The sequence below is a fragment of the Mus musculus genome, chromosome 17 (genome assembly GCF_000001635.26).
Source record: "Mus musculus strain C57BL/6J chromosome 17, GRCm38.p6 C57BL/6J".
Classification (NCBI taxonomy): Eukaryota; Metazoa; Chordata; class Mammalia; order Rodentia; family Muridae; genus Mus; species Mus musculus.
Genome location: NC_000083.6, coordinates 24,624,380 through 24,651,213, shown reverse-complemented (window position 1 = coordinate 24,651,213; position 26,834 = coordinate 24,624,380). Strand labels below are relative to the sequence as shown.

The window sequence follows — 26,834 nt, the reverse complement described above, 5'->3', positions numbered from 1 at the left end:
GGCCTCAGTTTCCTGATCTGTAAAATGGTCAGTTTTCTCTAGGGCTGTTTTTTGGAAAACCATATAGGAATGCATAAGGGGTTTTCAGTGGGACTATTTTCCTGTAAGAGTAGATGAGAATTTCATCAATTGTAAATCTAAGTGCATTGGGACTATAGACTTAGGAACCGGCGTTGGGAGCCCTGTGGGGCTTAATTTGGGACAGCTGATCACCACCTAGAGCTCAGGGACCAAAGTCCTCAGTACGGTTCATACTAGGTCAAGAGGAAGACAGCACACACCTCCCATTTCTGCCAGATAAACTCATGTTCCCAAAAAGCAGGGAATACAGGAGACAGGATGTTTAATGGACAAACACTTCCTGGGAAGAACAAGGGGACACCTATTTGCTGTCCTTGGTTGCCTAAAGACAAAGACCTTGGTTGCCGTGGTGTCTCTTTAAATTCTTATTCTTGCCTGTTGCTCTTTGGGTCGGGACAAGACAACTTCGGGGATCTAGAGGGAGCAGGCAGAACACTCCTGGTAGGTAGAGGGTGGGGTGCATCCCGAGGAAAGGGCGCAGTGGCCCTTGCACTTCCCCTCTGGCCTCTGTGTAGAGTGTCTCTGACAAGAGGCTTCCCATTTCTGGAACCTCTCTCACTGTACCATATGCAGGTGTCCAAAAAAGTGGTTCCTGGACAGAAGTCAAAGGTGCTGGCGCTACGGAGGGTGGCCAAAATGGGTTAAGATAGGACTCCCAGGGACTCGAGGGTTGCCTGACCAAGCAATCCCACTCCTTGGTCCTAGGGTTTCTGGGCGCCCAGGCAGGGGCCTAGCTAGCGGGGCTTGGGTTAGGGCGGGGGCAGCCAGGAGGGCGGGGAAGGGGCGGGCGCGGGGGCGGCGCTGCAGCAGGAGCAGGGGCCAGGGCCAGAGCCGAAGCCGGAGCCCGAGGCGACGCGAGCTGAGCAGGAGCCACCGAGGCCGCTGCCTGCTCTCCCGCCCGCGCCTCCGCCGCCTCCGCACTCCAGCCTGCGGGTGGTGTGAGCCGTGGCCAGTCGCGGCCGGCCAGGGGGCAGCGGGTGCCATGGCCGCGCTGGAATCGCTGCGGCCCCGCTTGTGTCGCCTGGTGCGCGGAGAGCAAGGGTACGGCTTTCACCTGCATGGCGAGAAAGGCCGCCGTGGCCAGTTCATCCGGCGCGTGGAGCCAGGCTCCCCAGCCGAGGCGGCCGCGCTGCGCGCCGGGGACCGCCTGGTTGAGGTCAACGGCGTCAACGTAGAGGGCGAGACGCATCACCAGGTGGGTCCCTGCGCTGCGCCCCGCCCCCCGGTTCCCTCCTAGGGGCGCGTCCCTACAGCGCTGGCCAAGATGCCTACGACCACCCTTCTGCGTGCCGTATGGTGGGACCCTGCAGGGGTCCCATGGGGGCCTGCTGTTTGGGTGTCGAGGTGTGGGACGTGGCCCGCCAGCTGGCCTCCTGGTGAGGAAGCTCAGTCCTGCACAAGCGGGGGAGGGAGGACATCCTGGTAGGGAGGGGCCGCACTGCGGCTACTCTGGCCAGGGCCCTGGCTGCTTCTGCTAGTTTTGGCCTCCGTGTGCCATGGAGGGGGAGGAGGTGGCTAAGGCACCTTGTGGCCTTGTGGTATAGATGCTTTTCTGTCAGTGTGTGAGTTATGTGTGTGTGCTCTCAGGTCTCTCTGGGGTCATCCATATGAATACACTACCCAAGTGTTCCAGGAGTGGATGAAAACATACTTGTGTCAGGGCTGGAATGTGTGTCTAGGGTTGTGTGGACACATCAGGCATGTGTGCTGGTCTCTCTCTCTCTCTCTCTCTCTCTCTCTCTCTCTCTCTCTCTCTCTCTCTCTCTCTGTGTGTGTGTGCATGTGAGTGTGCGTGTGCGTGCACGCGCTTGCGCCTGCTTACCTGGTTACACTAGTGTACTTTTCATGGGCTTGTGTGTCTGGATCTGGTGGAGTTGGCTCTAGTAGCAGCGATTCCTTGGGCTCAGAAAAAGCCTTTTTCTGGGCGGCTGCCTGGCCCTGTAGAGGTCACTGTATAGCCCTTGCCTGCTGCAGCAGGAGGAAGGAGGAGAGATGATCCACTGGTCTCTCTGCAGGTTCTACCTCTGGAGTGTCTGTATCCCGCTGAGGGGTAGATACAGTTAAGACCATGGTTACACTTCAGCCTCCCTCCACCTTTTCTGTTCTGGAACCCTAGTACCACTAAGTCCATGACCTATGGGAGTGGTTAGTCCTGAGGCCTGGAGAAAGCAGTGGTTCCTTGCTGGACTGAGTTGAACTTCTATCTCCCCAGCGACCAGTAGGTAGACTACAGTGACCCCTGGATTTGGTTGTGTGCTGAAGAGTTTGGGAGTGAAGCCCAGTGGTTGGCTTAAAAAGCAAGGGAGAGACTGGCAGAGTTGATGTCATATGCCTCTTGCAGTCGCTGAAATGTACCTGTTTATCCCAGGTCTCTAAAGACCTTCACCTAGAGCCACATTAAACTCCTACTGCTCAGAGAGATAGGAGCCAAAACCACGACCCCCATTCTGCTGGTAGCGACTGTGGTGACTGGCTTGGCTCCCATGGCAGAAGCATCAGAGAGCTGGCATCCCTCTGCTCTGTTGGTTATGGGGAGAGAGGATGAGCACTGAGGGGCCAGGTAGAGATGGGCCCAGGTAGGGCCTTCTTATCTGTGGTGGCATGTGCTAGAGAAGCCATCTCTTCACTCCCAGGCTGTAGGAGTGGATCTTGCACGGTCCACGGTGTCCCACACCTCACAGACACCCAGGCAGATAGACACACAGATGGCTGTAAAGCCACATCTGCTCTGCTGCTGTACCTGATGGATGTGAGCACCTTAGAATTGTCTTCACCTCTTTGCAGGTCCAGCAGGGATGGGTTTCTAGTCCTGATCTGGAGGCAAATTGAGGTTCTAGAACTTGTTGGGCATTAGATTCACACTGCATCTCCAAGAAAGAAATAAGCCCAAATACTCACACTGGGGCCAACAAAGACATTGCTCTCTCCTACCCCTGGACCAAAGAACAGACTTTAAAATACACACACACACACACACACACACACACACACACACACACACACACACACACACACAGAGAGAGAGAGAGAGAGAGAGAGAGATAAGCCTGCACACATGCATAGACCAGATTGAAATCCTGAAGCTCAACTGAACAGATTTGGACTCTCCCATCTGGCTGTTCCAAGCAGTCTTCCTGTGCTCACCTGAGCTGGGTGCAAGGCCACAAGAGAATCCTGAAGTACTTGCAGCCTGGGCCCTAGCTACAGGGAGAAGAGGGAGGGAACTGCTAGAAACTGGGGGTGGGGGGTGGAGCCTGCAGGCCTCTCAGGCCAGCTACCCACCCCTGGCAGGCCAACCCCTGCCCCTCTGTCCATGAGTCTTGGCCTAGCCGGGAGTGATGCCCTACCCATGTGCTGCCTGGGGTGTTGGCTGCTGACCGGGTCCCTGCTTCGCACCCGTTCCAGGTGGTACAGAGGATCAAGGCTGTGGAGGGGCAGACCCAGCTGCTTGTGGTGGACAAGGAGACCGATGAGGAGCTCTGCCGGCGGCAACTGACCTGCACTGAGGAGATGGCCCATCGAGGGCTTCCCCCAGCCCACAACCCCTGGGAGCCAAAGCCGGACTGGGCATGCTCGGGCAGCCTTGGCTCGGACACTGGCCAGAAGGTATGGTAGGCTGTGTCTGTGGGAACAATGAGCCTTTCCCAGAACTACAATCCCTGCCCCTTGATAACAATCTTCCTTTTGGTCACTTCTATAAGCCTCCATTTCCTCTTAGGGCTCTTTACCTACTGCAGTAACCGCTCTCTATGCTGCTGGTGAGCACTGCAGCAACTTGTCTGCCTTTGTCCCCTTTGCTGGAGGTTCCAGGGACTAAGGAGCTCTGAGAGGAGCTGCTGGGACTTTAAAGGATGCATGTCCGTGTTGGGTGTCTGTCGTCCTGGGTTTTGTCCATGTCTCTGTCTGAAGCGTCCAGCCTAAGCCATCTATGTGCTCTGAAGCCCTTGGGTGGGTTAGATCCTGCCGCTGCTGTAGCCGAGCAGCGATGGGGGTGGGTGGAGTGGGTGGGTTCCAGAACACAGGGGCTTCCTAGGGAAAGGAGGTCAAGGCAAGGACACACATGCAGGCGCTTCTTATGAGGACCCACTTACAGCTCAGCTGGGTTCCAGTTCCTGTCCTCACTCCCACTTCCCACCTGTGCAGAAACCCTTTGTGCTACTGTCCCATGGCCCCGGCTGGAGAGCCCCTCCCCGGAGCCCCTCCCTCGTCTTTATCCTTCCAGGCTAGGAGACCCCAATAAAACAAGGGGGAATCTGTTCCACCTTTTTTTTAGGTAGCTACTTATTCTACTTCTTGGAGGATCTAGTATTGTTGTTTCTTTTTCTTTCTTTTCATTTCTTTTTGTTTTTTGAGACAGTGTTTCTCTGTGTAGCCCTGGCTGTCCTGGAACTCACTTTGTAGACCAGGCTGGCCTCGAACTCAGAAATCCACCTGCCTCTGCCTCCTGAGTGCTGGGGATTAAAGGCATGCGCCACCACACCCGGCTTTGTTGTTTCTTTTGTCTTCTAATTATTACTTGAGCCAAGCAGTTCCTCACATCCAATTTTGAGAACCATTGGCTTAGGTCGAGGGAGTGTCAGGTTTGAAATTTCTGGATGTGTTTCAGACCTTAACATTTACCTCTGACCTCACCCAAATGTTTCCTACTGGTTAGGCCTGTGCTAGTCCCTGTGGGACCTGTCTGGAGGCTGGGAGATGACATCCCCAGTAGTAAGGCCAACCTGGGCCAAGGTCTGTGCTTTGCATCTGTTGGATTCTTTCCCTCAGAGGCCTGCAGGTAGGCAGGTGCCAAGCCTGGAATCTAGATTCTGCCCTCTGGCTGGGCTGCTTAAGATCAGGAATCTTAGTAGGAATTTTGTGGGAAGAAGATGGTGCCAGGCCCACCTTCCTCTGGCTGGGGACTAGGAGTCTCCCTTTTTCCCAAGCACCCCTTTCTCCTTCTTAGGAAGAAACCCCCCCTCCCAGCCTCAGGCGTGTGTCCATTCATTTAGAAGCAAACTCTCAGTTCACCTTCCTGTGGAAAAATCCACCCTAGGGCTTTATCTGGAGATGGGGTGGCCCAGGCCCCTTGGCTGTGGGTGGGTCCTTCCCCGGCTCTGCTATTTCAGGCTTGGAGGGGCTGCAGGAAGTTCTAGGAGGGGGCTTCCCTTGGGTGTATTTTTAGAGGAACAAAAGGGGGTACAATGGGCTTGTCCCATTGTAGATCGCTCAAACCTGGGAACAAGGACTTCAGGAGGCAGAGGAATCCAAGGGACACCCTTAGCCTGGAAGAGAAAGGGGAGTCGCATAAGACCTCTCCAAACCAGGTTTAGAGACAGCCTGCCTCAGGCTGGTGTAGGTACTGCAGAGGGTTCCCCTGACTCTGTGGTGTTGAGCGCTGCTGTGGGTACTGGTGGCTGGACAGACCAGTGAGGCCTGTATGCCTCTGCTCTGATGATGCAGGGTGGGTGTCCATTGAGCACCCCCACAGGAGGCTGGGGCCTTTTCCTCCCCCTGATCTTGTGTTCTCTGTCCCAGCCTGCCTGACGGGGAGGTGGGATGAGGGAGAACACTGATATGTCTGCCCCTCCCTTTGGGGGTGGGAAGGCCTAGTCAGTGGTGACTCAGTCCCAGGCCATTCAGGGCTGGGGGTGGCTGCAGCTGCAGCCAGCTGATTCTAGCTGTGATGACAGGGACAGCCCCCAAACAGAGACCCAGCAGCTAGCAGTGCCAGGGACAGGGAGGTAGTGGTGGACCTTGCCCTTCCACCCTTGGGTCCTACCATGTCTGCACCTCCTGGGGGACATGGTGGACTGAGTTATGGCTGACACAAGTCTGCAGGTGTCGGGTTCACGGGATAGAATGGTCTGAGCAAAGTGGTAGCATGACCGCTTTGGGGGCTCCCCCAGTTCCTGCTGTTCCTCTTCTCCCTTCCCCCATCCACTGTCTCTGTTCCCCAGCCAAGGTCCCCTCCCTTGACTCCCTGTCTCCACTGCCCTGGGTCCTGGAGCAGGGCAGGGCCTCCAGCAGCTTCCTTCCTTCCTTTCTTGGGACGGAAACCAAGCTGGGTGGGGGGGACGCCGGACAGGGGAGGGGGTTCAGTAACCACCCTGCTACCCAAAATGAGTCAGTCCCTATGTCCCCACCCATCCCCAGGGAACCTGGGCCACAGTGGGAGGTAGATAAGTGGGGTGACAGTCTCAGCTGGTCCAAGAACTCTGACCACCTGCTGCCAGCGCTCCTAGCCCCTTCTCATGGCTCGCTCCAGGACTAGCATGCTGCCTGCCTCAGCCCCAGGAGCCCCTCCTGTGAACTCTCAACTGGGGCTTACTCAGGTCAGATGGGATGAGGCAGAGCTGGGCAGTCAGGACCCCAGCTTTAGCTCAATCTCTGGGGAAGGGCAGGGAACTCGGGGATGTTTATGCCTACAAGATGGACCCCAAGAAACAATGGGGGCCTTTCTCTGCTGGGGCTGGTGAGTCATTATCTGGTGGGGGGCAGAGCCTGGCTCCCAGGGCACCCCCTTATCTGCCTTGTCTGGCTGTAGGTTCAGTGGCGGGGGGACTGGGGTTTGCCCAGCTCTATGGCTATGTGTCTCAGAGCCCGTGGGAGCCAGAGGGCCTGTCTGAAGAAGGCAGGAAGTGTGCTCAGGGCTAGGGCTGGGAGGAAGAATTCCAGCAATGCACCCCTCCCGCTGTTTGCTGGGGCACCCTACCCCCACTTGCTTGCCTCCCCTCTCCCCCACAGGCTTGGGGGAATCTTTCAGTCCTTGAGGGTCTTATGCCAGGCCTGTCAGCTGGGACTCTGCCTGTGGCCAGAGATGGTTTAGGCTAGTTAGGAATCGTTAGCCTGTGCTGAGAGGAGGATGTTTTGGGTTGGGGCTGAGGGGTTGGCCAGAACAGCCACCTCTCAGGAATGGCCCCTAGTTTCATGGCCACAGTAGCGTGCCAAGTCCTGCTTCCCGTTTGGGAGCCCCAAGAAACCCTGCCCTGTAAGCCTCAGAGGTCGTGGGAAGAGGTCACAGGGCCAGTGCTGTGGATCTAAGTTTGCATGTGTGTGGGTGGCTGTGTGTGTCTGTGTTGTTTGTTTATGAGCATAAGCCTGGATGTCTTGTCTCTATGGCCACATGATGTGGCCCTGTCTGTTGGGACACGACTTTGTGCCAGGAGTGGTCACACATTCCCTTGTACTGTTTTGGACTGGCTTCTGTCTCTACTCCAGTCTCTTCCCTGTGAATTAGCCTCTGGCTGTCCCAGGCTGATGGTGAGGGGCTCTCAGGGCCTTGCCCCAAAGCCTGTATCTTCAGCTATGTCTTTGAGAGTTCTATGTAGTGGGGTTTTGAGGACCTTTGAAGCCTTATAACCCTGAGTTCAGGCAACATTGCCTGCCTGAGCCCCCAGGGGACAACTTAATCTGTAATTGTTGGTGTGATGGGACAGACGTGGCTATGCTCGAAAGCTCTACAGGAGAGTCCAGATGAATAGCCAGCTGGGCTTTGGGATCAAGGAAGGAGTCCTGAACGCAGGCAAGACAGACAGAGTATTCAGGTTGAAGTATCCCAGAGTCCTAACGCTAGGAGTGGCCCTGCATAGAACAGAGTACTTATTCCTGCCGCCCATGGAGGGATCGGAGCTAGCATGGTGGTATATGCCTATAATTCCAGCACTCAGAAGCTAAACAAAAAGATCACTTTGACTTGTGAGTTTAAGGCTAGCCTGGGTTAAAACATGGGACCTTCTCCCCCACACTCCGTAAGAGGGGTGGTAGTAGGCAGCAGGAGTGTAGAGATATGCGGCTTTAGGGAAAGACAGTTAGTCACCTGAGACTTAGAGATCTGCCCTGAGACGGGAAGGATCAATCCTTCCGGTTCTAGAGTCCCTCAGCACCAGCCATGAGGGGGTAGGGTAGTAGTGGAAGGTGAGGAAATGCCCCCTGCTAGCACACTGTCACCTGCACTCACACCCAGAAACCTGAGCTGCCACCTGTCTGCCCACCCCGGCCACTGGCTCTGTGTAACTGGGCACCGGCAGCTGCTGGCCATTCAGCAGCACCATCTCTGACTTGGCCCCTGGCTGGGGTCGGGGGGTCAGCAGGCTGGTCCCTGCCTGCATAGCCTGCTGGCCCAGAGACCTACTGCAGGATGCCAGAGGTAAAGAAGGGCAGCCTGGGTCAGTGTGTGTGTGGGGGGATTCCCTGTGTGTCCCATGGGCCCTTCCATGTTGTGGGTTAGGAAACACCATAGGCTAGGACTGGGAACCACTGGACCTTTCTTATTTGCCACCCCTGCTTTCTGGGCCCATGGGGTTTGGGCAGCGGCTCCAGTTAGTGTTGGAATTCTAAAGCAGACAGCTGTCACTCAGCCAGGGAGCCTCTCGAAGGCCTGAGAGGAAGACGAAGCTCCTCGGGCCTCCAGGGTACTAACCCTAGAGATGGGGGGCAAGAAGAGAGACAGGGGAGGCAAAACCCAAAGGTACGGTCTTCCTGGAGCCTCTGATGGGGCACTTATCCCTTCCGGTTCCTTCTAGAGCCCTGGGGTATGTACAGTGCCCCCTGTGAATTCTTCCACAGGTCTGCCAGGAGCTAGCTCCTTAGGTGTTTCCGTGTTTGATAACATGCTTTGTCCCTAGCCCCACAGCTAAAGCTGTGTAATAGGTGGCTCCCTCACTAAACCCCTCAGTCACAGGGCACATAGTGTCATTGATGAAACCTGGGATTGGTTCCTTAGAGCATAAGGGCAGAGAGGCTGCGGGTAGAGCCTGATGTCACCTCTTATGGGTCTACAGGATGTCAATGGGCCCCCAAGAGAGCTGCGTCCCCGGCTCTGCCACTTGCGAAGGGGACCCCAGGGCTACGGGTTCAACCTGCATAGTGACAAGTCCCGGCCTGGCCAGTACATCCGCTCTGTGGACCCTGGCTCTCCTGCTTCTCACTCTGGCCTCCGTGCCCAGGATCGGCTCATTGAGGTACCCTGGGTCCCCGTGTATCTGTATGTCCCTGAATGTCCATGTATGGGCCCTGGGTCCCTGCAGGAGGAGGGAAGACACAGGGAACTTGAGCTGGCACTCTTCTTGCTTCTTTGGCTGCTGGTGGCTTCGATGAATATTTGATGGCACACCTGGCTGGGTGGCACTGGGCCGACTGGGCCCCTTAGGCCTTTCTGACCCTGTGTGGGTGGCGGCAGGTGAATGGGCAGAACGTGGAGGGGCTGCGACATGCCGAGGTTGTCGCCAGAATCAAGGCACAGGAGGACGAGGCCCGGCTGCTGGTAGTCGATCCTGAGACTGATGAACACTTCAAGCGGTTGAGGGTCATACCCACTGAGGAACATGTAGAAGGTAGGTTGTTGCCCTTCGGGGCAGAGGGTAGGGTCAGTGCAGCCACTAACTTAACTGTCCCCACAGGTCCACTGCCATCACCAGTCACGAACGGGACCAGTCCTGCCCAGGTGAGAGGGTGGGCTCAAGTGACCATCCGTATACCTCTACTACTACTACTACCACTACTACTACTACTACTTCTTCTTCTTCTTCTTCTTCTTCTTCTTCTTCTTCTTCTTCTTCTTCTTCTTCTTCTTCTTCTTCTTCTTCTTCTTCTTCTTCTTCTTCTTCTCCTCCTCCTCCTCCTCCTCCTCCTCCTCCTCCTCCTCCTCCTCCTCCTCCTCCTCCTCCTCCTTCTTCTTCTTCTTTTGGTTTTTTGAGACAGGGTTTCTCTGTGTAGCCCTGGCTGTCCTGGAACTCACTTTGTAGACCAGGCTGGCCTCGAACTCAGAAATCCGAATGCCTCTGCCTCCTGAGTGCTGGGATTAAAGGCATGTGCCACCACGACTGGCTATACCTCTACTTCTGTCCCCAGACATGATAGAAGCTGCTTCTGGAGACCTCTGCCCTTGAAGATGTACAGTTGTGAAACCAACTGGCCTGGTTCCCTCAAAAATACCCTCTGTGCTAGCAGGCAGTGCTCCCAGCACTTGGGAACCAAAAACAGACAGAGCTCTGAATTCAAGGCCAGGTTGGTCTACAGAGTGAGTTCTAATGCAGCCAGAGCTGCACAGAGAAACTCTGTTTCAAAACAAAACAAATAGCCACTGTGGATCTTGTATGGGGTTAGCACCAGCTCAGATGCACAGTGTGGGCAGATACTGGGGTCCTGGGCCATCTTTCCGTGCCTTGTCCCTACATGACTACTGAGTAGTCTTTACCTTCTTGGGACACCATCCTGCTTTGACAACAGGTGAATTCACGTAGCTGATTCCCATCTCCACAGCTGCTCCCCGTATCGTGACTTCTCAGGTTGGACTTGCCCGTCTGCTGTTAGGTGCCAGCTATGCCCTGGCCCAGACAGTGACCGAAGTGTGCTCACTGTTGAATAAGAACTAGCTGCAGCAGTGTGTGTGCGTGCGTGCGTGCGTGCGTGCGTGTGCGTGTGCGTGTGTGTGTGTAGATCTGGGTGCACCAGGATGGGGATGCTGAAAGCACAACCTATCCTTGGTTTCCTAGCTCAATGGTGGCTCTGTGTGCTCATCCCGAAGTGACCTGCCAGGCTCAGAGAAGGACAATGAGGTAACTGCCGTGATGCTCACACATGGGGCTTCAGAGGCCTTTGGAGTGGATCTCTGTGGAGACACCTACCAGGATGGTAGGGCTACCACCTCCAAGAAGCCTTTGGGGCTAGTTCCCCAAACCCTGAGGTGGCCCCTGGCTTAAGGTCCTTGGAAAGGTGGCTACCACCAGTATGGCTCACTGTTTGTACCTTGCCTGCCCCCAGGATGGCAGTACCTGGAAGCGAGACCCCTTCCAGGAAAGTGGCCTCCACCTGAGTCCCACAGCAGCTGAGGCCAAGGAGAAGGCTCGAGCTACTCGGGTCAACAAGCGGGCACCACAGATGGACTGGAACCGGAAGCGAGAGATCTTCAGCAACTTCTGAGTCCCTCTTTGCCTGTCCAGGGGTTCCAGGGTCTCTTCCTGCTCGGACCTTGGGCCTCTCCAGAGCTCCCCAAGCCTCAGCAGACTGGAGGGTGGTCACACACCACCCAGAAACCAACCCATGACCCCATGAACCCTTGTCTTGTCCACTGGGTGCTGCGGTGGTCATAGCAAGATCAGAGAGGAGAGAAACCCAGAGAAGAGAGAGACAGAGATAGACAGCCAGCCAAGACAGACACGGAGACAGAAACAGTGAGAGAGGGAGGAGCTGTGCGTGGTGGTCTGCCAAGGGCCTCTGCCATCCTGCCTCGGGCCTGCTGACTGAAAGGAATTCATGTTTTCGCTTTTTTTCCTAACCGGTCTCCAGCTCCACATGTTTCTAGTTAATAGTGGAGCCCCCTCCCCCAACCCCTTGGGACTCACTCTAAATAATTGCAATAAAACACAACCTTTCTCTGCAAACCCTTTCTTACCCACCCTGTCAGCAGCGCCTTTCTGAGCAGAGACCAGGGAACAGGCAGTCAGGGACCTCAGGGCCAGCTGTGCCTGGAGGAGCTGTCCCTCTGCCCCATCCCTCACATGGGATGGTCCCTAGGCCAGGCCTCTCTTCTCTGCCTAGCTACCCCTGTGCTACCTCCCACATGCTGGGTTCTGGAATGCAGAGCCTAGGCTCTCTGAGGGGCCAGAGGATGGGTGTTCCATGACTCAAGAGGGCAGCCTCCGGACAAGCCCCTTATCCTGTTCTGCAGCTCCAGGGCCTGGAATCGTGGGTCTGTGTGAGCCATTCTCAGGTATGATCCTGGGCTCCTGGGCCTGTCCCCTGCCTTATGCCTACCTGGCTCCTACCCTCCACCCTTGACTCCCCAAACTCACTCACTGGCACTGCAGTCTGCCTCATAAGCCATAGCGCACGCGCGCCCTCAAATTAAACAGGCCTTGCCTTGAACTCTGGCGCCTGTGTGTTTTCTGAATCTTCAGTTGAGGGGTAGTGGGGAGGAGTAAGGCCCATTCCAGACGACCTTTAGGTGAGTGAGGAACAACGTCATCCTCTCCTCCCACTGTGTCAAGTCCTGAGTCTAGAGTTCCTCTGTTAACATGGGGTGGGTTCCAGGCACAGGCCAAGTGTGAGTTTGGAAGCTAGGTCCAGAGGAGTGCTGGGCCGCAGGACAGTGTGTGAGAGTTCACAGGGATGCTTCCCCCATAGGCTTCCCAGCAGCTGGCTGCAGCTGGCTCTGTTTCCTCCCTCCTCGGTTTATGCTCCCCTCCCATCCCTCCCTCCCTCACTGTCCCCACGCAGTCTCTCAGACGATCCTGCCCCCACATGGGATTGGAGCGGACACACTGCATCACACACATGCTTTTTCGCCTCATCTGAAGCCAACGGGCCAAGAAATCAACTGTGAAAAACTTCCCAGGTTTATTGCAAACACCCCCCAAAGTTTACCACCCCGCCCCACAAAGGCACCTCACAGACACTAGCCAGAGGAAGCCCTATGGCCCTTAGAGATCCTGGGCAGCAGGGCACAGGGCCTTGTTGAGGCAAGCCTGACATCGAGGATGGACAGGAAGACAGATCTGTTGGCCGAAGCCTACCAGTAGTCCGTTGACCTCACTCCACAGCACCCTGTGAGGGTAAGAGAAAGGTCAGTGTGGATGACAGCAGGACACCTCCCTCCCCCAAGCTCACCAAGCTACACTGTACCTGGGTAGCCACTCTTCCAAGTTCTTACGTGTCTCTTCTGGGGTCTTGGTCATCTTCTTGGTCCACCTCAGTCGGTTGGCTATTCTGTGCACATGTGTGTCCACTGCTGCTTGGAGACAAGGCAGGCTGACCAAGGGCACTCTGCCAGCTGGGCTGTGTCCCTATCCCAGTCCCCGGTCCTAAGCAAGTGTGGCTAGGTGACAGCCCAGGGTCCCTCCCATGAGAGAAGGTACAGTAAGTATCTGCAGTGGCTGTCTGAGTGAGCCCTCAATCTGGCGTGTAAGCAGCCTGGTTTTTGTTTGTTTTTGAGACAGGGTCTTTCTTCAAGGCCTTGACTATCCTCCTAGAATTTACTATGTAGACCAGCCTAGCTTCAAACTCAAGAAATCCACCTGCCTCTGCCTCCCAAGTGATGAGATTAAAGGCTTGCAGGTGGATCTCTGAGTTTAAAGCCAGCCTGGTCTGTGAAGTGAGTTCCAGGACAGCCAGGGCTACAGAGAAACCCAGTTTCAAAACAAGACAAAACGAAACAACCGAAGGGTAAGGCAGGCATGGCGGTTCCTTCCCAGCACTTAAAAGGTTTAAGTAGCAGTGCTCTGAATTCAAGGCAAGCTTGGGCTACAGAGTAAGGCTGTCTCAAACAAACAAACAAACAAACAAACAAACAAACAACAAAAACAAAACACCTCTATCCTGGGAAAAACAAAACAAGCCTCAAACCCCAAAGTGTGAACTTAGTCTAAATCCAAGAATGAGGCCTGGATTAGAAAAGGGCCTCCCTCTGCTTCCTCTGCTCCATCTTCCTGGGTCCTACGGCCCCTTCCAAGCTATCCACTGGCTTTGAGCACTGGACTGGGTGGCAGAAGCTTGGCCCTGTGGGTCACTGTTGCAGAGGTAGCTGGTACCTGCTACGAAATTACTGGGGACAGAATGGGGAGCAGGATCAGGGTGGCTCCAGCTGTGTTCCAATCCCTGCTCCCATCCGCTGGCCACTGTAGGGTTTCGGCCTCATGCCTTCACTGGGGGCTCCTGCCAAGCCACCTGCTCAACTGCAATGCCTGCCTTTCTGTTTCAAAGGTTTGTCAAACAGCTTGCTAGTCCCCATGCCAGCTCCCTGATGGTGCTAACTGTCTGGGGAAAAGGCTGGAGGTGCAGGCTGAGGGGCCATATCATGGAAGCCTTTTCCTTCTCCGTGTCACAGAGGCGAGCATACTCATTAGAACCCCAGAGGCCCAACGCAGGACCACATGTATAAACCTCCTATGTTGGCCAGAAGGGCTTCCTATGCATTTGTGGTGTTTCGGAGGGCAGTCACTTCACTGGAGGTGAACTCAAGCTCAGAGAGGCCCTATGTTTGACCTAAGGTCACCCAGCTGCAAAGGTCAGAACTCCAGAGTTCCAGCTTTTTCATTTGAGAGAACACATTTTCTCCTCAAGAGGCAACCCTAGGGCTCTCACAGCAGGTAGACTACAGAGAAGTGGGTGGACTCAGCCCTTGTCCTGACCACTGCATGCATAATTCCCTGCAGGGCCCTTCCCCCACAGAGCTACCCAACAAAGACACTTCCTACTCCTGGGACACAGGCAGCTGAGGACACCAGCTAGATAAGCTCAAGTGTCAACTAAGAGGCTGCTGGTGGCTTTGGGAGGGGAGGAGTGGAGACTGAGGCGGGAGGCCTCACCCACTTCCTACCTGGCCTGGCTCTTCCAATGCTCACTGTTCTTCAGTGCCAACAAGCAGTCACCAGCTTCCAGTCAAAGCCCTGGGCCCCTAGCTGCCCTCTACCCACTGAGCAGTGCTAAAAGGCCCTACCAGCTTAGAAACCTCTGACGGAATCCCTCCATTGGGCACATGCAGGAGCCAAGGGTTGGGAGCCCAAAGAGAGTTCAGGACTAAATCTTGTTTTTTTTAATGTGACCACAGGAGCCCCGACAACTCTAGGCAAATCTCTGAGAAGGCAGCACCTCTGTCACTGCCCCAGGGAGTATGTCTTCAACCTAGCTACACCAAGGTGCTTCAAATGCTACCAGATGATACTCAGAAAAAGGATGCCAGACATCACTGCCCATTCTCATCCCACAAGACCACCTTCCTCTTCCTCCACCACGACATCAATTTGCCTCACCCATTCTAGAGCTTTCTGTGTCGTTACTCAGCTTTATGGTTGCTCTTCCTTCTGTCTGGGACACACTTCCACCTCTTGGTCCCACTAACTCACAAGAAACTCTAAACTGAAACATGACCTCAGAAAGATTTCCTGGGGTTAGGCACAGTCAAGCATGATTATAAGCCCGGGATTTATGGAGCTGAGGCAGATTCGATGGGTGGTGGTGGCGCACACCTTGAAATCCTGGTACTTGGGAGGCAGAGGCGGGCAGATCTCGGTGAGTTCGAGGCCAGCCTGGTCTACAGAGTGTGTTCCAGGACAGCCAGGGCTACACAGAGAAACCCTGTCTCAAAAATAAAACAAAACAACCCAACAAACAAACAAATACCACCCCCCAAAAACCAAAACCGAAAGGTTTTCCAGAGCCCTAAGTCAGGCTCCACAGTGTGTGCACATCAGCTGGCTTCAAGTCCCTCATAGAGATCAGCATGCAGATGGAACCCGGCCAACGTTGAGTTCTTGTCTTCAGCACCCAGCAGTCAGTCTGCTCAACACTGACCATACCCTTTTGCTACTCTGGTTTGAGTCACAAAAACTTTGGGGAACCCCAATAGAACCCAAGAAGAATCAAGCTCAGAGCTGACTTCTCCCTCCTTGTGGCGCAAACGACTCACCTATGCCTGATATGGTCCCCCAGGCCACAGCCATAGCCAAGTGTGCCATCTTGGGCCCAACACCTGGCAAGGCTACCAGCTCAGCCACGGAAGCAGGGATGTCCCCTTCGTAGCGCTGCTGCAGGATGGCGGTTGTCTGCTTGATGTATTTTACCTTGTTCTGAAAGATGGTGTGGGTCAGCCTTGGGGCAAGGCATAGCCTAATCGGGAGGACCCATAGGTGCCCAGCGTCACAGATCACCTGCCTATGTCCCACCTCTCCAGGAGGTGAAGAAGGCAGCAAAGAGGCCTGAAGGAACTCCTGGCAGGTCTCCAGCGCATAACTAGACACCCCCCCCCTAGTGTGTGGGAACCAGTTGGGGTCCTCTGCCTCAGTATTCCCTCCAGAGGCTAAGCAGTACCTAGACTCAATAGCACCTGGGCCTTCAGGAAGGAAGGCTGGAGCCTGGGACTCCCCCAGGCAACCGACAGAACAGCTGGGTGGTTCCCATCCTGTGCCTGAGTGGAGAGGGCTATTTAAAACCAATCTGATAGACGGTGGCCCACGCAGTGCCAAGGGGAAGCGCCCTCCCCACAGTTCCACCCACCTCCCAGGGTTCTGTGGAGTGACACAGTCTGGGGAGCCTAGGAGGGGAAGGGAAGGAAAGGAAGTGGAGGCAGCTGGGTAGGAGGGTAGAGAAATGAAGGGATGTGTAGAGGTGCATCCCAGGAACTTCAGGGGCAGGGTACTAGCCCCATGGGATAGACCTGTGGCAAGTCAGAAGCATGAAGAGTCTCTGTCGTCAGAGATGCCCGCCTCACATCCTCAGAACAGTGCCCCCTCTTGGCTCTGTTGCCAAAGGTAATGCTTACCCTCCAGAAGCCCACAGGGTAGATGAGTCTGCCTAGCGTGTCATCATCGGTCTGCAGGATGCTCTCCACAGTCAAGCCCCGGGCCCGGAGCCGTTGCATAGCACCTGCTGTGACCTGGTCTTTGGTCTGGCTGGAGAGCATCAGCGACAGGAGTACCTGGTACCTCCTCACCTGCTTGTGCAAGGACGGGTCCCAGTCAAGTCCCTTACCCATCTGTCTTGTCACATACTTCTATAGAGTAGCCGAAGCTTGGATGAATTGCTTGGAATCATACCTTGTATGGGATGGATATTAGACCATAGCTAGCTGCTACTGTTACAGTGTAACACTACTCATTTTATAGACAAGAAGGGCCAGAGTTAGAGATACTCAGGATACCAGGATCCGAAGGTAGTTAGCCCTATGGTTAGTCTAAGGAACCAACACAATGTAAGGGAGTCTGCTTCTCCTGCATTATTGGATGTTCCCAAATGCACCACCACTGTGCATGAGGCTTCAAGTCTCAGACACTCTGCCATGCACGGTGGCCACAATGATTGACAGGTGATGTACGTTGTACATGTTCTAAGGTTATGGGAGGAGCGCATCTTCCTGGGTATGTATGTATGTATGTATGTATGTATGTATCCTCCTGTATGGCAGCAGGGAGAGCTGGCAGGTCTTGCTCTTTTTCTGGTAGAGACCTAAAAGGAAGTAAGCACCTTGCTGGATAGGCGGAGGTGTTGCATACCTTCGGGGAGGCACTTGCATCATAGCAGTGCTCGGCGCCTAGCTGGTCCACAGGTGCATCCTTCTTGCTTCTCATGATGCGGATGTTGGCCAGTTGCTGCTGCCAGTTCTGGGGCTCCCAAACGGGCACTTTGAGGGGCTCAGCATCTTCGCCTTCCTCACCATTAGCCGCTTCATAGGCCACATGCGTTTTCTGTGTTCTCCGTGGATGTCTCACGGGCCTGTGGCTTTTTCTTCCTTCTGCAAAAAAGTGCCATTCAGTCTTTGGAGTGGGTTTTATATGAGGGTGGGGGAAGGGTGCTGCTTACCTGCCAATCCACATCCCCACACTTGTTTGTGCAACTAACTGTCCATTATCTACCACGATGTGTACAGAAGTGCTGTGCTCTGCCCTTGTCACAACAGTACATGACAGTCTGACAAAGTGCCTGTTAGCACACCGACACTAGTAACAGCCTCTAGGATAATATAACCTCTCTCCTTTGTCCCAAGTCCTTTGAGTTACATTCAAGAGAACCTCTCTCTTCACACCCAAACTGGACAGTGCAACTCCCCTTTCAGAAATCGTTGCATTTAGGATGAGCTCCAAACTCTACTACTATAAAACATTTGCTGCCTTAACAGTATCAACACTTTCTGTGGCCCTTGGCCCTTGCCAAGCCTCAGCCTGGATCCCAGCGGATCTCTACTACTGAACCGATTCTGGGAGACCATTGCTGCCTACGCACACTCCTGCTCTAGCCACTTATGTCTAAGTCCCAGGCGGGGACGGGCTGATAATTACTCCCTGAGTACCACTAGTTGGCACATAGTAGGCCCTTAATGGCTACAGGACAAACACAATGAGTGCCATGCCCTTTCCTGTTTTCTCTCTGGGCCTGTTTTCTTTCAGAACCACCGTCCAGCTGGGAGAGAAGACTTCTAGCTGGGTGTGTTCTTGGCACACAGCCTGGCCCTACAAGAGAGGGAGGCAGCTCTGAGAACAGAGCTGTGTCCCACGGACAGCCTGGAGCAAGTGAATGTCCTAAGCTAGGCTGGTTGGACTAAAACTTTTCACTGGCGATAAGGGTGGATGAATACATCCAGAACCCAGTCTTACGGACCCTGCAGACCCTGCGGGTCCCAGACCCTTGGAAGAAGCTAGAAGTGGGGCCACGTGAGATTTAAGCGTAGCTTCAATTCAAGATTCAAGGCAGCTGCCTACTCCGCGGCGCCTAGAGTTTAGGTCAGATGCTGCGGCCCGGGACGCAAGCCTGGAGCCAAAGTTCCACGTTCCTCCTTTCCTCCAAAACGCCTGCAGGCGCAGAGCTACCTGCAGCAGCCTCTCGCGGGGCGAGCTCCTCCCTACACCCTTCCGACGCGATCCTAGTCGCGCGGCTCCGACTGCGAGTCACCATCCGCACCCCTGAGTTCATGCCTGGGCTGTAAACTACTCCTCCGAGCAGCCCCGCGATCCCACCACTTGCTCAACGCGCACGCGAAACTACAATTCCCAGAGAGCTCAACGCAAATAGTCAGCAAAGCCTCGCCCCCGGAAGTACGGGTTGCGCTTCCGGCAGCTGCCCTGGGCCGGGGGTGTGCGCCCTTCCCTGGGTGCAGGAGGACCTGCGCGCGAAAGGCGCGCGCGGGGTGAGTAGCCCTGGAGGCTCTGACTGCTGGGGCGGGTTGCGATGGTTTGTGTGGTCGCGTCGCGATGGGGTGAGGGGAATTGGTCGTTCTGATTCCAATCCTCCGCCGCTCCCACCGCTGACAAGTCCTAGCGCTTCAAGCCCTCCATTGCGAATGTGAGCGGGCCTCTGCATCTATTCACGCGACAGCTCCTCCTTAACCTAGGGAGAACTAATGGCAATCAACAGGCGGGTCGCTAGAGTAAGCCTATACCTCCGGAGTTGATTTGTGGCTGAGTTCCTCCTGCATGGAGTTGAGTTGCCCCAGAGGCTGTAGGAAGGACAGGTTATTGCCTACCCTTGACCTAGGATTCTGGAGGTTCGCCTCGAGGGCAGAAGGGAGAACCTTTCCTGGGGTGTATCAAATAATATGTTTATTTCTACACAGAGCAGTTCTCTAGTACTGCCCTGCCCACCATGGCCAAACCAACAAGCAAAGATTCCGGCTTGAAGGAGAAGTTCAAGATACTGTTGGGATTGGGAACATCGAGGCCAAATCCCAGGTGTGCAGAAGGCAAACAGACTGAGTTTATCATCACATCGGAAATCTTGAGAGTGAGTGAGTGGCCAATGTCTTGGCTAGCCCAGCACAAAGGCTAGGAAGGCTGGGTTTGTCTGTCATTGGGTTCTGTGGGAGATGGGTTGCTGGTAACCATCTGCATAGGGCTGCTGTCCCCAGTACTGTGGAGACAGATATATGCCTGTCCTCAGGATCTTGGTGTCCTGCTTTAGCACACTTGCCTTAGAAGTTAGGTGTTGTATGAAAACTTATTTTGTTTAGTGTTATGGTAGATAGATGCCCTGTACTCTCTCAGCACGTGAGAGGCAGAGGAGATAGGATTATGAAGTTGGAGGCAACATAATTGTAACCCACCTGAGCTACAGTAGTGAGACTGGGTCCTCCTCTCCTCAAAGATGTTCGTTTCCTTTTTTAAATTGGAGATCCACCCTTTCTTTTTAGGAACTTTTAAAAAAAGATTTATTTATTTAACATACACACACACACACACACACACACACACACACACACACACACACACACACACTGTAGATGACACACCAGAAGAGGGCATCAGATCCCATCACAGATGGTTGTGAGCCACCATGTGGTTACTGGGAATTGAACTCAGGACCTCTGGAAGAGCAGTCAGTGCTCTTAACCACTGAGCTATCTCACCAGCCTCGAGATCCAGCCTTAAAAAACCAAACCAAACACAACAAAACAAAATGCTGGGTGATGGTGGTGGTTGGTGTATGCTGCTAATCCTGCCCAGCACTGGGGAAGTTCAGTACAGCCAGAGATACACAGAGAAACGCTGGAGAGACAGAGGAAGGGATGGAGCGAGGGAGGGAGAGAGAGAGAGAAAAAAAAACAGAGAGAGGAAAGAAACCCCATTGGTTTACAGGGGAAATGCAGAACAACGTTAGGTGGTTTATGGCCAGTGGGTAAGAAGACCTCTTTTTAAAAGCTCAGCCCTTTTCCTCTTTTCTCTTCTCTAGGAACTGAGTGGTGAATGCGGCCTCAACAATCGCATCCGAATGATAGGGCAGATCTGTGATGTGGCAAAAACTAAGAAGCTTGAGGAGGTGGGTTTGCCTCAGCTGCACTGCTGGAGTAGTGCATGCCCACTGCAGGCTGTAGAGAGTCATGCCCACTGCAGGCTCTAGAGAATCTCCAGTCTGCGGCTGCTGCCTTGAGCTGTCTTTTCTTGTTTTTGAGATGTGCTGTGTAGCCCTGACTGGCCTGGTATTGACTGTGTGGTTCAGGCTGATACGCTGTGAACTTGATGTGGTCTTCCTTCCTCAGCCTCTTCAGTGTAGATCAGGACTATAGGCATAGCCCAGAAAGCTAGCTTTGTGATGAGGCAGTTTTTACCATTTTAGAGAAATTTAGCTTTCATCTTAATGATGTGGAAGCTTCTAGAAATGCCCTAAGTGCAACCTGAGAGACTTACCTTGGTGGTAGCAAAAGAAATGAGCTTTCCCTGAATTCCTGGAAAAGCTTATGGCTATGTACGTCTGCTTATCCTCTTTGTCGTGGTGGTGGTTGAGACAGGGACTTACCATGTAGACCAGGCTGGCCTTAGATTCAGAATCCCGTGCCTGTGTTTCCAGTGCTGGGATTAGAGGCGTGCGCTGTCGCTGCCACCTGGCTTCCGAGCGAGCAGATCTGGAACATTTAGTCGGGGCTCACTCACACAGGAACACCTTGGAGTGGGTGTCTGGGGCAGATGCCTGTTTAGGGTTCCATCTGTGCTGCTTGTTCTAAGCACCATGGTGCCTCTGAGTGCAGCGAGAGCTACCAGGGACTCCCTGGCAGGCGGCTTCCCTGTCCTCCCTGGTCTTTTCCACGCCGAGATCCAGGGCCCATTAAACAGACTTGGCTGGGTGTCAGATGTGGCGGCAAAAATGTCACGGTTTTAAGTCAGAAGGCCCTATTCCGTGCTCTGTGTTGTCCTTTGCGGGGCTAAGGTCCCTGGAGGCTACACCCTTCTCACTGTCCCCTTTTTGTCATGGCAGCATGCAGTGGAGGCACTTTGGAAGGCTGTCTCAGACTTGCTACAGCCAGAGCGGCCACCAGAGGCCCGGCATGCAGTTCTCACCTTATTGAAGGCCATTGTACAGGGACAGGTAAGGGGTGGAGCTGTGTGAGCCTGTGGGATGAAGGCAGACCGTCACCGTTTGAGCTCCTGCCTTTGCTGGTGTGCCAGGGCAGGGTCCAGCGATTAACAGGCCTGACTGAGTGTGAGAACATTCTGGTGTCACGTGTCTGGTGATCGACCGTGCCCAGTCACTGTAGCTCCTGAGCCTCCGTCTTATGTGGGAGTAGAGAATGACAGCTATAGCTACTGGGGGTGGTACAAGTAGTTTGTGCAGGATATTAGGTTATGGTGGTTGTTAGTTCGCTGTTACTGACCAGTTGTGGCCACTCCCTGCCCTTCTCTAGCCATTTAGGTCTCAACTGGCCCTTTAACCCTCATGGTCCTCTGTGCATTCCCGGAAGGGTCTTCCTCTAGGCCATTCTCTTCCTTGATAGTCTAGCCTCTCCAAGAGCTGTGGTATCTCTCCTAAGGGCTGTGGCACCTCTTCTGGGGCTAGATCTTTGTCCTCCCAATATGTGGGCACACTAGTCTAGCCTGACTCTTGAGTTGGGCCAGAGCAAGAGCTTTACTGTCACACTGTGTGCCTGTCCCTAACCATGTCCAAGCTTAATGCATTAGGTGGTATATACATGACATTCAGCTATTGGCTGGTGCCTCTGGCCACTGTCTGAACCTGTGATATTGCTAACCTGCCTTCCATAAGGTACTTCTAGAACAGGCATGTCTGGAGTCTTGGGTCCTTATGTACTTCTTGGCTTTTCGAAAGCTGCATGGGAAATGCTGGAAAGGCTCTATTGTTTTTGTCTTTAGGGTGATCGTTTGGGAGTTCTCAGAGCCCTCTTCTTCAAAGTGATCAAGGACTACCCCTCCAATGAAGACCTCCATGAAAGGCTAGAAGTTTTTAAGGCCCTCACAGACAATGGGAGGCACATTACCTATTTGGAAGAAGAACTGGGTAGGTGTCACACAGAGAGAGGATGAGAGATGCCTGAGATGAGAAAAGGTGCTGCAGTTCACGGGGTGGCCTGCAGGGGGCACAGGGCCATTTACCATTTGCCTTGGGAGCTTATCAGTGCCCTTCTGGGATTCACTGCAGACCTGCTGCTTGAAGTCTTTGGCTGGCAGGGCCCAGAAGGTGCCTTTGAAATGAGTGGTGCGTTTATCTTTGGAGAGGGTGCCGAATCTGCGTGCCTGGGTCCGTCTTCTTCCCTGTCACCAGTGGACCTGTGTTGTTACTCTTTGTCAGTGTGGCTTGACATCCCAGCCTGGTTTCTGCTTGCCTCCTGTCATGTGACAGTAAGAGGTTTTAGTACGTTTAAGACTTCCTTTCCCTTTGGTGAGAAAAAAAGAAAGACTGGGGAGTAAGTCAGCTTGGGGCTCTGCTATTCTGATGCCCAGCAATGGTCCTCGACTGCTGATCTGCCTCTGGGACAGGTGCTGTTACAGTTTGCCATCAGATTCTCTGAGGCTGTATGGCCTGCAGCCTTGCCTGTATCTATGTATTCTTTATATCTTCTAGAGATTTTTTATGGGGTTGGGGATCTCCTAAGAACCTGCTTCCTGAGCAAGAATTTTAATGTTTGTGTGCCCTGTAATGGAGCCAGTCCTTGAATGGAACGTATGCCTCTTTTATCTGCTCAGTTCCAACACCCAGGCAGAGCAAGTGTCTGTGCAGGGCTTGCTCAGATTCCTGCTGAGCCTCCTTGGGTCCAGTATGTTGCAGTGATAGGATGCAGACCGATCTTCCTGGAGGAGGAGGAGGATATAGCCTCATCTTTTCTCCTACAGCAGAGTTTGTCCTGCAGTGGATGGATGTTGGCTTGTCCTCAGAATTCCTTCTGGTACTTGTCAACCTGGTCAAGTTCAACAGCTGTTACCTTGACGAATACATTGCATCAATGGTTCAGTAAGTAACAATGTAACTAAGGGCTGAAGTGAGGCTGAGCAGTAGAGTTGCTGCTAGCATGTAAGAGACCCTGGGTTCCACTCCCTGCCCCAGAAGAAAGAAAGAACTTTAGTGGCTCTTTGATATCAGTTCCACGGTCTTGGGTCTCAAGCTTAGCTCTTTAGGATTAATAACGTTAGTGAAGCTACCAGATAAATGAGATTGCCAGTGGACAAGTGCACTTTATTTATATATTTATTTATTTATTTATTTGGAGACAGGGTTTTTCTTTGTATCTGTGGCTATCCTGGAACTCAGTCTATAGACCAGGCTGGCCCTGAACTCACAGAGATCTGCCTGCCTTTACCTCCTGAATGCTGGGATTAAGGTGTGTGCCACCACCAACCACCATAAGCACATATTTTTATTTTTACACTTTACTTTGTTATTGTTTTTTTTTTCCACGTGCACCATGGCATGTGTGTGGAGGTCAGGGGACGGCTTTGTGGAGTCTGTTTTCTCCTTCCCACCTTTACATGTGATCTGAGGACAACACTCACGTTTTAGATTTATGCAGCAAGCACTTCAGTTGCAAGTGTCTCGCCAGCTCCCTTTTCCTTATGTTTTTCCTTTGTGGTTTCTAGGCAGGGTCTCACTATATAGCTCTGACTGGCCTGGAACTCACTCTGTAGACCAGGCTGGCCTCCAACTTAAAGAGATCCCCCTGTCTCTGCCCCCTGAGGACTGGGACTAAAGGTGTGTTCTACCATGCCCAGCCCCTTTTTGTCATCATTTTTTATTGTATTTTAATAATTTATTCATGTACCTGAGTATTTTTCTTGCATATATGTCTGTGTACCATTATATGCCCTGCCTGCGGAGGCCAGAAGGTATCAGATACCCTGGTTAAAGATGGTTGAGAGCCACTCTTTGGGTAGTGGGAATTGAACCTGAGTCTCCTAGAAGAGCAGATGGTGCTCTTAACCACTGAGCCGTTTCTCCAGCCCTGTGTGTGTGTGTGTTTTGTGTGTGTGTGTGTGTGTGTGTGTGTGTGTGTTTAAAGCCATCTTGAGATCTCAGTGGAAGCAGAGACTTTGTTTGCTTTACACCATGCACTCAGCGCTGGGCATGTGGTTGGCACAGAACAGGCACACTGTGGACAAGCACACTATGATAACTGATACCATACAGTGGAGAAGCAATAAACTGTAGTCACAGAGTCTTCTTGAGACGCTGTTTACCTGACTTCAATGTTCTTCTTCCTGCAGCATGATTTGTCTGCTATGCATCCGGACAGTGTCCTCTGTGGACATTGAGGTCAGTTACTCCTGGCTTTATTTGTGGAAGGCTGGGGTTTGAGGTCAAGCCCTGCTGCCATTCTCTGGCTATGTGGGTTCTGGAGCTGCTCAGCTTCTCTGAGCTGTAGGCATGTACTGTCAGGACAGTTGGGTGCTCTGCATAGTGTTGTAATAGCCTAAGATGGGAAGTCGTGCTTACGATGGCTGATGGCAGCTAACAGCCCCTCCCAGTGCACGCTTACTCTCGCTTACCTGCACTGTGGTTCCTACAGGTTCCTATGCTCAGGCATAGGTAGGAGGATAAGAATTGGGCACCAGCATGATGCTCTACCTCTCATGCAGGTGTCCTTGCAAGTGCTGGATGCTGTGGTCTGCTACAACTGCTTACCAGCCGAGAGCCTGCCTCTGTTCATTATCACCCTGTGCCGCACCATCAATGTCAAGGAGCTGTGTGAGCCTTGCTGGAAGGTAGGCTTCCCCCAGGCTGTTTCTGCGAACTCCTTCCCCAGGGCAAGCTCTGCTGCCAGCACCTGACAGGACAGGGCTGTGTTATAGTCAGTGAACGCTGCTAGACTTTTGGGATCACCAGACAGTGAAACGTTGAGGAAACACATCCTGGTGGCCATTTCCCAGGTGTTTGAGTTGAGGCCCAGGTTTGGGAGATGTTTTGAGCGTTTGTCTTAGGGTTTCCATTGCTGAGAAGAGACACCATAACCAAGGCAACTCTTTTTTTTTTTTTTTTTTTGGCTTTTTGAGACAGGGTTTCTCTGTGTAGCCCTGACTGTCCTGGAACTCACTTTGTAGACCAGGCTGCCTTTGAACTAAGAAATTCGCCTGCCTCTGCCTTCAAAGTACTGGGATCAAAGGCGTGCGCAACCACCACCCGGCTCCAAGGCAACTCTTATAAGGGACAACATTTAATTGGGGCTGGCTTATAGGTTCAGCAATTCAACCCGTTATCATAGTGACAGGAAGTTTGGCAGTGTCTAGGTAGATACAGTGCTGGAGAAGAAGCCAAGAATTTATATCTTGATCTGGCTGCAGTCAGGAGAAACTGCCACATTGGCAGCTAGGAGTGGGGTCTCAAAGCCCACTCCGCGGTGACACACTTCCTTTAACAAGGCTACACCTCCTCCAATAAGGCCACACCCCTTAATAGTGCCACTTCCCATGGGCTAAGCATATTACAACTGCCACAGGGCTCTGTCGTCTTCTGTGTTTGTAAGGAGGACGCAGTGAACTTGGGATCAAGTGGGATTGCAGAACAGTGTCCATGCAAGGCAGGCTGAGGCTAGGGCTCCGCCCTCCTAGAGCCTGGGGCTTATATCACCTAACCCTAATGGGGTCTGTGTGTGTGTGTTCTGTTTTCCAGTTGATGCGTAACCTTCTGGGCACCCACCTGGGCCACAGCGCCATCTACAACATGTGCCGCATCATGGAGGACAGGTGAGTGCATGTGTGTGTGCAGGAAGACAGGTGAGTGCATGTGTGCCAGGGGACAGGTGAGTGTGTTATGTGCCAGGAGGACAGGTGAGTGTATGTGTGTGTGCCAGGAGGACAGGTGAGTGCATGTGTGCCAGGGGACAGGTGAGTGTGTTATGTGCCAGGAGGATAGGTGACTGCATGTGTGCCAGGGGACAGGTGAGTGCATGTGTGCCAGGAGGACAGGTGAGTGCATGTGTGTGTGCCAGGAGGACAGGTGAGTGCATGTGTGCCAGGGGACAGGTGAGTGCATGTGTGTGCAGGAGGACAGGTGAGTGCATGTGTGTGCAGGAGGACAGGTGAGTGCATGTGTGTGCAGGAGGACAGGTGAGTGCATGTGTGTGCAGGAGGACAGGTGAGTGCATATGTGTGTGCAGGAGGACAGGTGAGTGTGTGTATGCCAGGAGGATAGGTGAGTGTGTATGTGCCAGGACAGGTGAGTGCGTGGGTGCCAGGTGACAGTGGGTGGCTAGGGTCAGGAGGAGGGCTTTAGATACTTGGCTGGTGTTGATGAGATTGAGGTTTTCTTGGTAGTTGTTCTCCATTCGGATATGACCTTCCATCTTCTGCTTCTCCTAGTCCAGTCATGGTGTTCACATTTAGACTTACCTTCTGTCCTAAGCCTCATGGCCATTGTGTGGGCCTTTCTAGTCTGCTACAGTCTAGACTTACGGCCTGATGTTGTCCGTACTTCACCCTGTAGCCAAGCCATTACAAGTACTGATGCTTTTGTCTCCAGAGGTGGCTCAGGTTTGCCCACTGTCTAGTAGACACCCACATCAGCGCTCCCCATTTTGCGTCTCTCTGACGTCCATCATTGCCTCCTGAGGTATACTGTTGTAGAGCAACCTA

General features: G+C 53.5%; 3 protein-coding genes across 33 annotated transcripts in view; 2 read left to right on the top strand and 1 right to left on the bottom strand.

Annotated features, from left to right (window-relative positions):
* The first annotated feature begins 908 nt into the window (after positions 1-908).
* Positions 909-11,933, top strand: Slc9a3r2 (solute carrier family 9 (sodium/hydrogen exchanger), member 3 regulator 2). Of its 4 annotated transcripts, NM_023055.2 has the most exons (7): positions 909-1,276; positions 3,487-3,687; positions 8,844-9,023; positions 9,242-9,395; positions 9,462-9,505; positions 10,557-10,619; positions 10,825-11,932. In NM_023055.2, exons 1-7 carry the CDS (start codon positions 1,064-1,066, stop codon positions 10,981-10,983), a joined length of 1,014 nt encoding a protein of 337 aa, NP_075542.2. In that variant the 5' UTR covers positions 909-1,063; the 3' UTR covers positions 10,984-11,932. The 4 variants fall into 4 exon arrangements, with proteins under 4 accessions (NP_075542.2, NP_001344725.1, XP_030105840.1 ...); NM_001357796.1 differs by lacking the exon at positions 10,557-10,619 and having other exon boundaries at positions 10,825-11,928; NM_023449.3 differs by lacking the exons at positions 909-1,276; positions 3,487-3,687 and adding an exon at positions 6,257-6,395.
* Positions 11,934-12,375: 442 nt separating this feature from the next.
* Nthl1 (nth (endonuclease III)-like 1 (E.coli)) lies at positions 12,376-18,534 on the bottom strand. 3 transcript variants are annotated; one of them, XM_006523819.3, is made up of 6 exons: positions 17,356-18,534; positions 17,049-17,287; positions 16,319-16,489; positions 15,467-15,626; positions 12,685-12,790; positions 12,376-12,606 (listed from the first exon to the last, which is right to left on the bottom strand). In XM_006523819.3, exons 2-6 carry the CDS (start codon positions 17,121-17,123, stop codon positions 12,483-12,485), a joined length of 636 nt encoding a protein of 211 aa, XP_006523882.1. In that variant the 5' UTR covers positions 17,124-17,287; positions 17,356-18,534; the 3' UTR covers positions 12,376-12,482. The 3 variants fall into 3 exon arrangements, with proteins under 3 accessions (XP_006523882.1, NP_032769.2, NP_001344544.1); NM_008743.2 differs by having other exon boundaries at positions 18,360-18,532; NM_001357615.1 differs by having other exon boundaries at positions 18,451-18,532.
* A 3-nt stretch (positions 18,535-18,537) lies between these two features.
* The window catches only part of Tsc2 (TSC complex subunit 2), a 36,861-nt gene continuing 28,564 nt past the window's right edge, over positions 18,538-26,834 (top strand). For 6 of the 26 annotated variants that reach the window (XR_003952103.1, XR_001782062.2, XM_017317389.2 and 3 more), the window contains exons 1-9: positions 18,538-18,676; positions 19,103-19,269; positions 20,215-20,301; positions 21,235-21,345; positions 22,128-22,272; positions 23,106-23,223; positions 24,471-24,519; positions 24,843-24,968; positions 25,873-25,946. Coding sequence is in view for 24 of the 26 variants with exons in the window: in XM_017317389.2 (XP_017172878.1) it covers positions 19,132-19,269; positions 20,215-20,301; positions 21,235-21,345; positions 22,128-22,272; positions 23,106-23,223; positions 24,471-24,519; positions 24,843-24,968; positions 25,873-25,946 (848 nt within the window). In the remaining 2 variants the exon portion in view is untranslated. Of the gene's footprint in view, positions 18,677-19,102; positions 19,274-20,214; positions 20,302-21,234; positions 21,346-22,127; positions 22,273-23,105; positions 23,224-24,470; positions 24,520-24,842; positions 24,969-25,872; positions 25,947-26,834 lie in introns of all 26 variants that reach the window. The other 20 variants (NM_001286718.1, NM_001039363.2, NM_011647.3 and 17 more) reach the window with 11 other exon arrangements.